The following is a 14284-nucleotide window of genomic DNA, read 5'->3' on the forward strand; positions in this document are numbered from 1 at the left end:
CCCCACTCGGGTATAAAAGTCGCTCTCTGTAGACAGGAGAAAAAAGGGGGGCGTACCCCTCCACTCACAGAGGCGCTCATTCAATACTTGGATTGGATACAGCTTCTGTGAGGCGCTCATTCAATACTTGGATTGGATACAGCTTCTGTGAGGCGCTCATTCAATACTTGGATTGGATACAGCTTTTTTGAACTCCTGTATAGCCTGAGGAAGCGGTGCTGTGGCCCGCGAAACGCGTTGCATCTTTAGGAGTTACACTGTTTAATAAATGCATTCTACTCTACCTCAGAGTTTTGTTGTCCACTGTTAGAGGGAGGTAAGTCCACCTTACCTTCCCTCTTTTTACTGTTTTTAAATAATAGTGTTTTTACTCTTTTTAGCGCCTCTGTTCTATCTGCGTTTGATACATAATCAGTATTACTGTTGCCCCAAGCACTATACACTTGCAACTACCTTGTTAGCTATACGTGCATTATTGGTGATTCTGCAGATCACCATATAATCAGGTATAGTGTCTGATTATTGGTGATACTGCAGATCACACAATAATCAGACTCCTGTTTGCTACACCAAACGTTACATTTTCCCAGCGAACTATTCTGCCAACACTACCATTGCCTGAAAGACTGAACACTAAATGGGATGTAAATTTGTTTTATGGTGGCCCCGTCTTGAACTAGTTATCGTCCCAGGGGCAGTATATTTATCCCCCTCAGGACTTCATGTAAGTCTCAGGGGCGTAAATATACTTACCTCGCCAGGATTGCGGGCATTCTCAACTGCAGCCCCTTAGTGAATCAGTGAATGGGAGCACAGTTCCCATTCACTGATCAAAATGCCTGTGATCAATGATCTCACTGATGCTGGTGATCATTGACAAAAGTAAAAGTATAACGTACAGGTGTTACTTCTGTAATTCATGTATTCAGTACATAGGAGGAATAAAGTGGGGGGGGGGACCTCTAGTGGCCAAATAGTAAAATTGGTAAAATTGAAGCCAAATGGTAAAATGACACCTACATACATCCCAATAAATTAAAATACCCCAGGAATTGACACCTTACCTCCCTTCTTATAGTTACCAAAATAAAACACTTTTATTAAAAAAAGAAAAAAGACATTTAGAAAAAAAAATCATTACCTTACGGACTCAACTTTCTTAATATGAAAAGTATGTCACAAGGGTATATTACTGTTATTTTTGCAAATAAGGGCTTGTAATTCGGAACAGACGCAAAACTGAAATAATACACCTTTATTTCCTAATACAATTTTGTTGCCATATATTTTGATAGGGACATCATTTAAATGGTGTAATAACAGGGACAAATGGGCAAATAAAATACATGGGTTTTAATTACAGTAGCATATATTATTTTAAAACTATAAAAGCTGAAAACTGAGAAATGATCTTTTTTCCATTTTTTTCTCATTATTCTTTTTAAAATGCATTTAGAATAAAATGTTTTTTTAGCAAAATGTACCACCCGAAAAAAAGCCTAACTGGTGGCAAAAAAACCCAAGATATGGATCATTTTGTTGTGAAAAATAGTGATAAAGTTATTTGTGAATTAAAGGGATGATTGCTGAAATGTGAAAATTGCTCTGGTCCATTAAAGGAAAAACCCATTAGTGGTGAACTAGTTAAATCTTTTGTGCGTCAAGCATCTGAATTTGACCTGCACCACACCGTCTTCTGCAAATCTGCAGCTCAGACATGCAATGTAGACCCAGTGTGAGAACTTACCTACAAATATGACTCCTGTTCTGGGTCCATCATCTAAGCAGCTTATTTCAGCTCTGTGTAATATGATAATGCCACTCTCAGCCAGCCCCTGTGCTGCCTCCCGCCGGACGGCCTGGGAGAGGGATGGAGGGGATATCTCAGAGGGTGAGTGGGATGTGACACTGGAGCGAGTGACTAAGGCTGCTCCCCACACACCTGATAGACTGCTGTGCTTATACGTTATACACCGAGCCTACCTTACTCCAGTACGCCTATCCAAATGTAACAATAACAATAACTTTATTTATAGCTCCTTTTCTCCCATAGGACTCAAAGCGCTTAGGCTCTCTCAGTTTCAGTAATTGGTAGTGAGATGAAGTATTAACACTGAGGATAAAATTATATTTCTGCAATTGCCAAACTGAACAGGTGGGTTTTCAGTCAGAATTTAAACACATCCAGAGATGGAGCTGTCCTGAACTGCTGAGGTAAGGAGTTCCATAATGTAGGAGCGGCATGACAGAAGGCTCTGGTATGCAGCCTAACTGCCCCAAATGCTTTTTACACATAAAGTGGACCTGTCCTCAGGTTATTACATATTTGGCTTGATTCACTAAAGTGTGATAACTCAAATATCACACCTTATCAAAGATATCACACCTTATCAAAGTTAACGTGCCTTATCAGAGTAGCATAGCGAGTGCTACGAACTTATGCCTGCTAATTGGCAATGGCACTCGTCCTGCCCTGAGCCCTTGTAGGTTTTAAGCGCTCGCTATGCTACTCTGATAAGGCGTGTTAACTTTGATAAGGTGTGATATTTGAGTTATCACGGTTTAGTGAATCAAGCCCATTAGGCGCAAGTCATTAAATTCCTCAATGACTATATGGGCTGCCCCAGAGGTGTGTCTCCTTTATATATTTCCTGAATCCTTTACTGGAAAATTCCTGATACAATTTGCTATAGAGACACGTCACATAGCTCGCTAACTCCTCAGCAAGTGTTGGAGACTTACCACAGCGCCATCGTGCACTGAGTGGGTCAGGTCTGTGAATCGGATGCTTCCCCCTCCACAAGGCAGTATATCACCGCAGAGGTACCCAATCTAATGTGACCAAATCTGCTCTACCTGGATAAATTCCCCACACACTAAGTTATAATATATCCCCTATACTGAGTACCCATCACTGTTATTAATCTCCAGCTGACGTCCGAGCTCCTTCATATTACTGGTGGCTATTTTGTATCCTCTAAGGCAACTGTTACTGTTTATGGCTGTTCTATAGTTTTTATATATATCTAAAAGTAGGCCAAGTGCTTGACGTTTATATGTATCCTGATGTGCCTATTCCAGGCCTCTAATGTATCATCTGACACTTTGTTGTTCTCTCTCACTAATGTGTATTTGCCTTACTTCTTCAATAAACTTGGCTACTTTAAAAATAAATGTTTTATGGTTGTAATTAATCATATTTCCTCATGGAAGATGCTCTTATCCTGTTCTTACTACATCATCATGTCTGTTACTCTATGTGAGGTTGTGTTCCCCTTTAGACTGTCATTTGCATTGCCTGGCGGGGGGACATCACACTACTATTTAAAATAGACCTGAACTCATATCTTCCTCTCTGCTCTAAAAGATAAGCAACAGCATAATAACATTTAAAGAAAAACGTTTATTTTTTTACAGAGGGTACAAATTCTGCAGTTATTCTGCAGTGTGTCTACTTCCTGCTTTCAAGGAAATAGCCCAGGGCTATCATCCTTTCTTTACAAATTAGCTGTTCTGCAGAGGCAGTCGGCTGACACAGCTGAGAGATCAAATACACTTGTCACAGATAAGGATGAATTAGACACATGAAGGGGGCATTTCTCTCTATTTTCCTTCTGTCCTGTGCAAGAGTTCAGGTCCATTCTAAGCACACAGACAATAAGATAAAATTCCAGGAGGATGGGGGGGGGGGGGGGGGTCTCACAGTGCTGATAAAAAATGATGGTGGTCGGAGCAGTAATATTGGGCTCTGCTGGTCTGTAGAACAATAGAGCATACACCAGGATAGGAATTACTGCAAGGCAGCAATTTGTATGTACTGGTATACCTAAAAAGCTCTTTTATTCTAAGATGAGATGGGATATATGTGTAAAAAGTGCAGTGATTTGGTCCAAGAAATTTGTAAATAAATGTTGAGGGGGGTGAAAAATATACAGGGGCAAAACCCCCATCAATATTCCAATCAATAATCACTCCATAGGCCATTTGTGGGGAGTAAATAAACAGGACGCCCACTAATAAGACATGTGCATGAGCTTCACTGTTGTAATCAAACCAGGAAGTGAACTCCAAAGTAAAGCTCCCCTAAGGAAAGAGAGGAGCAATGCACCATGAGGCCATCACACCCCGACATGTAAGGATCAGCATGTCAGTGTTACCTGGTGTATGTAAGCCCACACTCCGTGCCATGACAGCAGCCCTCGGGTCTAAGCTGGTGACACAGCTGGTGAGCTTACTTCAAATCAAGGAAGTGAAGTATACAGGAAGTGATGTATAGCATGGCATCCCTGAACCATGGTCATCCTTTTGGGTCAATCAAAGTGCCGAAATCACGTCCTAAGATGCTACAGGACCCGAAGGTGCTCAGGGTGAGATTAACCCCTTCCCGACCGCTTAACAGCGATAGGTGTCGGGAAGGTGGCAGCCCCAGGACCGCCTAACGTGAAAGATGTCAAGAGCGGTGGGCAGGGCTTTGCAGAGAACGCATGTTCCCTGACGTGACACGGCAGTGCAGCTTATTGAACAGATGATTAGAGCCCTATATCTGATTATACTTAATAATAAATACTTACAGTTATTGCACCATCTCATGCCAATATCATGTAGATCCCGATTCAAGAGCTCCCAATGCATGTCTGCACACGCTGCTCCCCCACCACACTATGCTGACCATCTCCCCCAATGCACGTCTGCACACACTGCTCCCCCACCACACCGTGCTGACCATCTGCCCCAATGCACGTCTGCACATGCTGCTCCCCACCACACTATGCTGACCATCTCCCCCAATGCACGTCTGCACATGCTGCTCCCCCACCACACTATGCTGACCATCTCTCCCAATGCACGTCTGCACATGCTGCTCCCCCGCCACACTATGCTACCCATCTCCCCCAATGCATGTCTGCACACCCTTCTCCCCCACCACACTGTGCTGACCATCTCCCCCATGCACGTCTGCACACACTGCTCCCCACCACACTGTGCTGACCATCTCCCCCCAATGCACGTCTACACATGCTGCTCCCCAAAACACTATGCTGACCATCTCCCCAATGCACGTCTGCACACGCTGCTCCCCCACCACACTATGCTGATCATCTCTCCCAATGCATGTCTGCACACACTGCTCCCCCACCACACTGTGCTGACCATCTCTCCTAATGCACGTCTGTACATGCTGCTCCCCCACCACACTGTGCTGACCATCTCCCCCAATGCAGGTCTGCACATGCTGCTCCTCCACCACACTGTTCTGACCATCTCCCATGGCAGAAAGTTTATCATGTTTAGCAGCAGCCTCTGAAAATTTGTGGTGATTGGGACACCACAGTGGAAGATACCAGGCCGCAATTATTTTTCCAAAAAGTCAATACCCTTAACTGTACCGTGATGTTGAAAGGCGAGTGGTGTCATCTCTGGCACACAGGATTGGGTCAAGGGTCCATCTGACCATGGATGCCTGGTCTGCAAAGCACGGACAGGGCAGGTATATTACTTACACGGCACATTGGGTAAACCTGCTGAACGCTGGCAAGCCTGGAGTACGTGGCTGTGCAGCGGAGTTGGTAACAACACCACGGCTTGCATGCAGGCCTGCTGCCACCTCCTCTTCTCCTTCTCCTCCTACATCCTTTTCGCTGTCATCCTCCTCCTCAGCTGAGTCCTACTCTACTGCTACGCTTTCCTCGCCAACTGCACACCCCCAGCTCCCCAGGGCCTTTTCCGCATGCCAGGTAAGACTGTGTCACGCCATCTTGGACATGTCTTGCATCAAAGCTGAGAGTCACACCAAGGACCAGCACTCCTGGCCGCTTTGAACTAACAGGTGGATCAGTGGCTGATTCCGCACCAACTGGAGATCAGCAAAGTGGTGTGTGACAACAGAAGCAATCTCTTGTCGGCTTTGAGTTTGGGCAAGGCAAGTTCACACGTGCCCTGCATGCCACATGTGCTGAATCGTATAATCCAACGATTTGTGTGTAAGGAGGTCCTGAAGCAGTCCAGGAAGGGGTGTGGGCATTAGAGTGGCCCGAACGGTTCGACCACAAACTTATTCGTGCGAACTTTGGTGGTTTGCGTTTGCGGTGAACCGCAAACTATATATGCATGTTTGACCCGCCCCCTATACTACATCATTAGGGTCAACTTTGACCCTCTACATCACAGTCAGCAGACACAGGGTACCCATCAGGCTACACTCCCTCCTGGAGCTCCCCCCCCCCCCCCCCATCTTATAATAGGCAGGCAGTGTCATCCTTTTCACTCACTCATGTGGCTGCAGTAATTAGAGACATACTGTAGACATAGGGGAAGCTTAGTTACTAGTTAGGCTCTTGTGTTAGGCTTATTAGCTTGCTCCTTGCTGATACTGCTAAAAAGCAACCCTCAACAGCTCTTTTGAGAGCTAATGTTGTTCTTGTGATCTATTATTTTTTGCTTACACAGCCCTGTCAGTCAGTCTTAGCTGGCCCGTGGCCCCTTGGTAATTCCTACTGTGCCACTGCCAGGCCCAGCACATTCAGTGACTACCTGTATGTGTGACAGCTGCACATTTGTAATACCAATCACTGCATACCTGCCTGTTCAGTGCACCTACCTACCTACGTGAGCGCACACATTGTTATATACCACCAGTCACTGCACCTGTTCACGGTACCTGTGTGTGTGTGAGACAGGTGCACATTTGTAATACCAATCACTGCATACCTGCCTGTTCAGTGCACCTACCTACGTGAGCGCACACAGTGTAATATACCACCAGTCACTGCACCTGTTCATGGTACGTGTGTGTGTGTGACAGGTGCACATTTGTAATACCAATCACTGCATACCTGCCTGTTCAGTGCACCCACCTACGTGAGCGCACACAGTGTAATATACCACCAGTCACTGCACCTGTTCATGGTAAGTGTGTGTGTGTGTGTGACAGGTGCACATTTGTAATACCAATCACTGCATACCTGCCTGTTCAGTGCACCTACCTACGTGAGCGCACGCATTGTTATATACTATCAGTCACACAGTTGCATGAATGGCAGACTTGCCCTCCATAACAGATTCTCGTTATAGGCAAGTGGTGTCATCTCTGGCCCACAGAGTTGGGTCAAGGGTCCATCTGACCACAGATGCCTGGTCTGCAAAGCACGGTCAGGGCAGGTACATTACTTATACAGCACAATGGGTCCTTCCTTGGATGTGTGGTGGTAGCCGTTTCTCAGGCTCCCACTCTGGACCAGAATCAAACCCTGATTCCCCGGCCATTACCCGTGGTCACCATGGTACTGAGAAAGTATTATGGAAACTTGTTTATCAGTCACACAATTGAATGAATGGCAGACTTGCCCTCCATAACAGATTCTCGTTAAAGGATTTAAAGTTTATTCGTCTCGTACACAGCAGGGCCTCGAAAGAGTCCTCCTGTATTGTTATTTTTCGTCACTACCTCCCTGAGTCGGGACTTGCGTGCCATGCCTGCTGCCTTCCTTAGATGTGTGGTGGTAGCCAATCGTGCTCCTTTGCCCACAGCGTGCCTGCTGCCTTCCTTGGATTTGTGGTGGTAGCCGTTTCTCAGGCTCCCACTCCGGACCCTGATTCCCCGGCCATTACCCGTGGTCACCATGGTACTGAGAAAGTACCATCGAAAGTTTCACACAGTTGAATGAATGGCAGACTTGCCCTCCATAACAGATTCTCGTTAAAGGTACTGAACAGCCAGCAGAAAAAGTAATTTAAAAAAATAGATGTAAGCTTTAACAATGGTAGAGAAAGAATCATCAAAAGTTGACAAGGCAGTCAGACATTACCTGATATCACTGAGGAAGAGCAATCGTGCCATGGTGCGCACCAGTCCAGCATGGCCGTCACTACACAAACAGCTGTTTGCGGTGCGTTACACAGTGAGTTTGGTCTGTCAATGTGAAACAGTACACTAATTACACTCCCTGATTGATGTATACACATGCAAGATGTTTTAAAGTACTTTAGGCCTCCAATTTAGCATGCAATGTGATTTCTGCCCTTAAAATGCTGCTGTGCGTCAAATCCAGAATTTTACCCGGGACTTTTGGCATGTATCCCTCTCCGCCATGCCCCCCTCTAGGTGTTAGACCCCTTGAAACATCTTTTCCATCACTTTTCTGGCCAGCATAAATGTTTCTAGTTTTCAAGTTCGCCTCCCCATTGAAGTCTATTGAGGTTCGCGAAAGTTTGCACGAACCCGAACTTTTGCGGAAGTTCACGTTCGAGGTTCGCAAACCGAAAATCTGAGGTTCAAGTCATCTCTAGTGGGCATTTCAGGCATTCCTACACAGCCATGGCGCGCTTCTCCAATATTCAGCGGCAAAAGAACTTACCAGTGAGGCACTTGATTTGCGATAGCCTGACTCCCTGGAATTCAACGCTTCTCATGTTTAACCGCCTGCTACAACAGGATAAAGCCGTCAACAAGTATCTGTACAGCTACGGTGCTAGGGCAGGCTCTGGGCAGGTGGGGATTTTCTTGCCGAAGTATTTCCCTGACATCAATAAGGAAGAGGAGATGACTAGGTCGGCATCCAAACTTGTGCAGATGGGGTCCTTCATGCTGTCCAGCCTGTTGAGGGATCCCTGAATAAAAAGAATCAAGGACCTGTACTGGGTGGCAACGCTACTAGACCCTCGGTATAAGCACAAAGTGGTGAAAATGTTACCAAATTACAAGAAGGCAGAAAGGATGCAGCGCTTGCACAACAAGCTGGCAAGTATGCTTTACACTGTGTTTAAGGGTGATGTCACAGCACAACGGGAAAAAGGTGCCAGAAATCCTCTTCCTCCTCCTCCGATGTCCACGCAGGCAGTACCTGGCCTAAGTGCGGATACTGACACTCTGAGCAGCGATGAACCCCTGGGCTACTAAGTGTGCCGGCTTGACCTGTGGCCAGAGCTGTCACAATTTGCCATTGAACTTCTGGCTTGCCCTGCCTCAAGCATTCTGTCAGAAAGGACCTTCAGCACAGTATGAGGCATTGTCACTGACGAGAAGTCGCCTAGGTCAAAAAGGTGTTCAGTACCTCACCTTTATTAAAGTGAATGAGGCATGGATCCCGGGGGGCTACTGCCTGCCTGAAGACTAAGTCAGTCCCCACACAGCATCTCTGCCTGCAAGCAGTGTGACTGCCTGCCCGAAGACTAAGTCAGTCCCCACACAGCATCTCTGCCAAGCATGCCGCTTGACTGCCTTCTCCGCCACCACCAACAGGGTCCAGAACTACAGGTGGATCCTGAATTTGTAAGGCCACTGCTAGCAGCAGCCGCTACCAAATATAATTTTTTCTGGCGTGTGTACATGCCTAATTTTTCTAGCTGCACTGTGGCTACAAAAACAACAAAAAGAAGGCATGTACATGTGTCAATTCCCCTTTGTGATCGTTACCTTGTCATGGTGAAGGGGCTTGCATTTCACAATGAAGTAATGACCTATATGAGTGTGTTGGGGGTGCACACTCAAGATAATAAGGTCGTTGCTTCATTGTGGACAGACCAAATTTGATCAGCTGGACAGGCACTGTTGTTCTGTCATTGAACTACCTCAGCCCGACCATATGGGCTGGAAAACTGCCATCCCCTGCACTCTCGCCAACGTGCGCATGAGCACGGCCATCACTACATAAACATTGCCGCCAAGAGGACTGACATGTATGTGAGAGTGTAAACTTATAACAACCATTTGCGGCTGTTTGTGGTGCGTTAAACAGTGAGTTTGGTCTGTCAGTGTGAAGCAGTACACTACTTACACTACCTGATCGATCCACAATGTTTTAAAGCACTTTATGTAATTTGAAGGTTGTGGAAGGCACTCCATCAATCGGAGGTCGGGTGCTTGATACCAGGACATAGGCATGTCCCAGGTAGAAGCAGTGATCAAATGTATCAGCACACCGTTTTTTTGAATGCTTTACGCTCCTTTTATTGAGCTATGCGTTCCATGAAGATATTAAAGTCAACAATTGTTTCGGGGGCCACGCAGGGTCCCCCTTCATCAAGGCGTGTGGTTACAACCGCGTAGTTCTTAACAAGCTTTATATACAATTGAAATCCCCATGCACCCCACCCCAATTGTGACAAAACGATGATGTCATCTCCAATGTTTACATTATAAACACACCAGCATAACACTATTGTTCCTAAGATCAAAGTCTCACTTGCATCAATATAACGAGTCAGCATGCGCAGCACTACTGTATATAGTCATACACACCCAATCTGTGTCCCTCAGGTCGCACTCCAAGTAAAAATTGGGTAATTGCCTCTGTGGTTCAAATGTATGTGCTCATTAGTTGGCTATTATGGTGAACAAACACAACCAGCACTGCTCGCGCTAGTGTTGTCCGGATCATGAACGATTCGGATCTTTGATCCGGATCTTTTTTGTGAGTCGAATCATCCGGATCATCAAAATGAACAATTCGGTGCACAAAGGGGGTGGAGCCAGGAGCGGCACGCCCCGCCTCTCAGCGGGCAAGGGGGTCCTGGAAGCAGAGCAGAGATGGATCGCTCAGTTGGAGGGGAGCCAGCCTTGCAGGGACAGGTAGATGAGAGAGAGGACATGGGTGCCACTGCCAGATATGTGTAGAGCACATACTGGCTGCAATGTGCTGCCCATTATAGGCTGTCTGTTCCGTAGTGCAGTGCTACATAGTGAACAAATGGGAAACTTTTGGCTCAGAAGCACAGCTCAGTAACTTTGCAGACAGCGTGCTGGGCTAGAATGACAGGGCAGGCACTGTGATTGCAGTGCAATTTGATCCTCCTGCACTCTGCTCTAAACAGCTGCACTTCTCCCTAAATTTATGATGAGTGAGGTGAGAAAAGGACACATTGGGGAATGCTTTCTTTCACTGTGAGACAATTGCATTCAAAGTATACAGATGAACATATAGGTGAAATATATTTAAAGCATATGATTGCAACATGTGGGTAATGTGTGCAAAAAAACATTTCTGCTGCTCTCTGCTCACCCCTCTTCGTCCACCTCCTCCCTTCTCTGTCCACTCCCTGCCCTTCTCTGTCCATCTTCTCCCCTTCTCTGTCTGTCCACCCCCCTCCCTTTCTTTGTCCACTGCAGGGAAAGTCCTGTCCTGCTACTCATTTCACCCCCGAATGCTTCCCTAGTAAAATGATTTGAAGATTTGGTTCAAAGATCCGGATCTTTTCAATGATCCGATTCGAATCATCCGAATCATTGAAAAGATCCGGACTTCCCATCTCTACTCGCTGCGCCGCACGGCCACGCCCCATTCTTCTATTGGCCAATGGGGCTAGACCAATCAGTTTGCCGCTCACTCTGCTAAACACACCCCCCGCCTGTCATGGGCTTGCTAGGATTCTCGCTGCTCGCGCCATCACGGAGCTTCCGCCCACACATCACGTGTGGTCCAAAGCTCCGCCCCCGCTTGTCTTTCCTATACGAACAGCGCAGGAAGGGGGATTGGGCTTTCAGTTGCTAAGCAACGTCATTATACAATCCCCGACAGGCCGTGCCTGTTCATTAACCGCTAGCAGGTCTATTAATTATGTGCAGTGCGCTGACATCCTTACTGCGTTAGCTGGCACAATTCACATACAGGTATTTAAAAGAGATGACCAGGTTAGATATGCGTGACATGGGGTCATGTTTGCCCCAGTTGCTTAGCAACCTCACGCATAAAAACATGACAGCATGCGGGGGCGGCGCCTGACCAGAGTTCCGGGCAGATGCATGGCAGATTAGCTCCGGCGGACTTTTCCACATATAGCTCACCCGGGCCCCGTCCTTCTCCTCCCTGACCGACAAGACCATCGGTGAGTGCCCCCTGAGTGTCCTGGGATGCCTCCCCAAAAAAATCAGGGGAATCCGGACCCCTGAACTCTTCGCCAGCAAGCAGAAGGGAGCGGCCTCCCAAGATTGCGCCCGAGCTCACGGCGACAGCACAGCACAAGACGGTAAGCGTGCAGACTCCTCGGGGATCACGAAGGCTGATTTACAGGAACTCTACGCTAACTTAGAGAGGCTTATCAAGGCATCTAATGCCGAGACTGTTAGAGAAATAAGCGCCAAACTGGCCACGCTGGGAGAGCGAGTGCACGCCACGGAGGAGGGTTTGGACGGGGTCAGGGCCTACTGTAAGCAGGTGGACACAGACATAGAGGAAATGCGGTCAGACATTGCAGTGTTGTATGATGCCAGGGAAGACCAAGAGAACAGGGATAGGCGAAGTAATTTGAGGATCAAAGGAGTCCCTAAATCTGTGACAGAAGTCCAGGACTTTCTGCTGGCCTTGCTTCGCCATCTTCTTCCTGACTTTCCTGAAACGGAATTCCGCATGAACAGAGCCCATAGAGCTCTGAGGCCGCAATCAAAGGAGGGGAACCCCCCCCCCCCCCCCCCCCCCCCCGGGACATCATTACTAAAATGTAGAGATGTCGCGAACCTCCGATTTTTGGTTCGCGAACCGGGTTCGCGAACTTCCGCGGAAGGTTTGGTTTGCGGAAAAGTTCACGAACCGCAATAGACTTCAATGGGGAGGCGAACTTTGAAAAATAGAAAAAATTAGGCTGGCCACAAAAGTGATGGAAAAGATGTTTCAAGGGGTCTAACACCTGGAGGGGGGCATGGCGGAGTGGGATACACGCCAAAAGTCCCGGGAAAAAATCTGGATGTGACGCAAAACAGCGTTTTAAGGGCAGAAATCACATTGAATGCTAAATTGCAGGCCTAACGTGCTTTCAAACATCTTGCATGTGTATACATCAATCAGGGAGTGTAATTAGAGTACTGCTTCACACTGACACACCAAACTCACTGTGTAACGCACCGCAAACAGCTGTTTGTGTAGTGACGGCCATGCTGGAGTACAACATGGCGAGATTGCTCTTCCTCACTCAGTGATGTCAGGTAATGTGTGACTTCCTTCTCAACTTTCCATGGCATTGTTAAAAAGCTTACGGTTTTTTTAAATTACATTTTCTACTTGCTGTGTACTTGTTCAGTACCGCTACAATGAAAATCCTATGGAGGCGGGCAAGTCTGCCATTGTGACCCCGGATAATGGCCGGGGAATGAGGGGTTTGAATCCGGTGTGGAGCCTGAGCAACGGCTACCACTACACATCCAAGGAGGGCAGCAGGCAGGCATGCACACCCGCCCGCCCCGAGGTAGTGACCAAAACTAACAATACAGGAGGAGGACTTTCGAGGCCCTGCTGTGTATTTGAAATGAATGTACTTTAAATCCTTTAACAAGAACCAGTTATGGCGGGCAAAGATGACACCACATTCCTTTCACGAGAATCATATGGAGGCGGGCAAGTCTGCCATTTGTGACCCCGGGTAATGGCCGGGGAATGAGGGGTTTGAATCCGGTGTGGAGACTGAGCAACGGCTACCACTGCACATCCAGGCAAGGAGGGCAGCAGGCAGGCAGGCATGCACGCCCGCCCTGAGGTAGTGACCAAAAATAACAATACAGGGCTCAGGAGGACCTGTTGCGGCCCTAATTGTCATGAATCAACTTTAAATCCTTTAACGGGAATCCGTTATGGAGGGCAAAGATGACACCACATTCCTTTCACGAGAATCATATGGAGGCGGGCAAGTCTGCCATTTGTGAGTGACCCCGGGTAATGGCCGGGGAATGAGGGATGGAATCAGGTGTGGAGCCTGAGCAACGGCTACCACTGCACATCCAAGGAGGGCAGCAGGCAGGCATGCAATACAGGACTTTGAGGCCCTAATTGTAATTGTGGAGATATATTGAGGTGCTGATGATATTAAGGATAACAGGAACATATTCTTTCATTTTTTCTGCCAGAAGGGAGCAGGTTACCTTGAGTTGCTTGGGGCAAGGAAATGGGTGATTGTCTTGACCATATCAGGTGCTTTGAGTCTGTATGCAGTTCCTCTGAGAGTGCTAATGGGATTATCTGCCTGACTGTTTGAACTCAGGAGACGGCCTATTGTCTCAATACACAAAGCCAGAGGACCAGAGTCTGGAGACTAACACAGGAACGTTTGAAATGTACATGACAGGCTATTAGAAATGGGTGAAGTCCTGTTGATACCATTTTTTACCTGTGGAAATTAAATCATTAGTGGAGGTGCTATAGTACCCTTTTCATGTATGTGGATCTCTGGAAATCCCATTTATGTCTGAGAACTGAGACAGGAAAAAGCCGTAATCAAGTTTTCACCTGGAGTTGAAAGGCTCACTTCACAATCTTTGATGTATGGACTTTTACCTGGAAATGGAATATGTCTGAGATTTAAT

The 14284-nt window shown here is 47.0% G+C and overlaps 1 protein-coding gene across 1 annotated transcript in view; it reads left to right on the plus strand.

Annotated features, from left to right (window-relative positions):
• The window catches only part of LOC137525346 (zinc finger protein 208-like), a 129633-nt gene that overhangs the window by 76326 nt on the left and 39023 nt on the right, over positions 1-14284 (plus strand). The window contains exons 7-8 of the mRNA XM_068246401.1: positions 5659-5735; positions 11775-11961. Of these exons, the coding sequence (XP_068102502.1) occupies positions 5659-5735; positions 11775-11961 (264 nt within the window). The remainder of the gene's footprint in view (positions 1-5658; positions 5736-11774; positions 11962-14284) is intronic.

This window comes from Hyperolius riggenbachi, chromosome 7 (genome assembly GCF_040937935.1).
Source record: "Hyperolius riggenbachi isolate aHypRig1 chromosome 7, aHypRig1.pri, whole genome shotgun sequence".
In the NCBI taxonomy this organism is placed as follows: Eukaryota; Metazoa; Chordata; class Amphibia; order Anura; family Hyperoliidae; genus Hyperolius; species Hyperolius riggenbachi.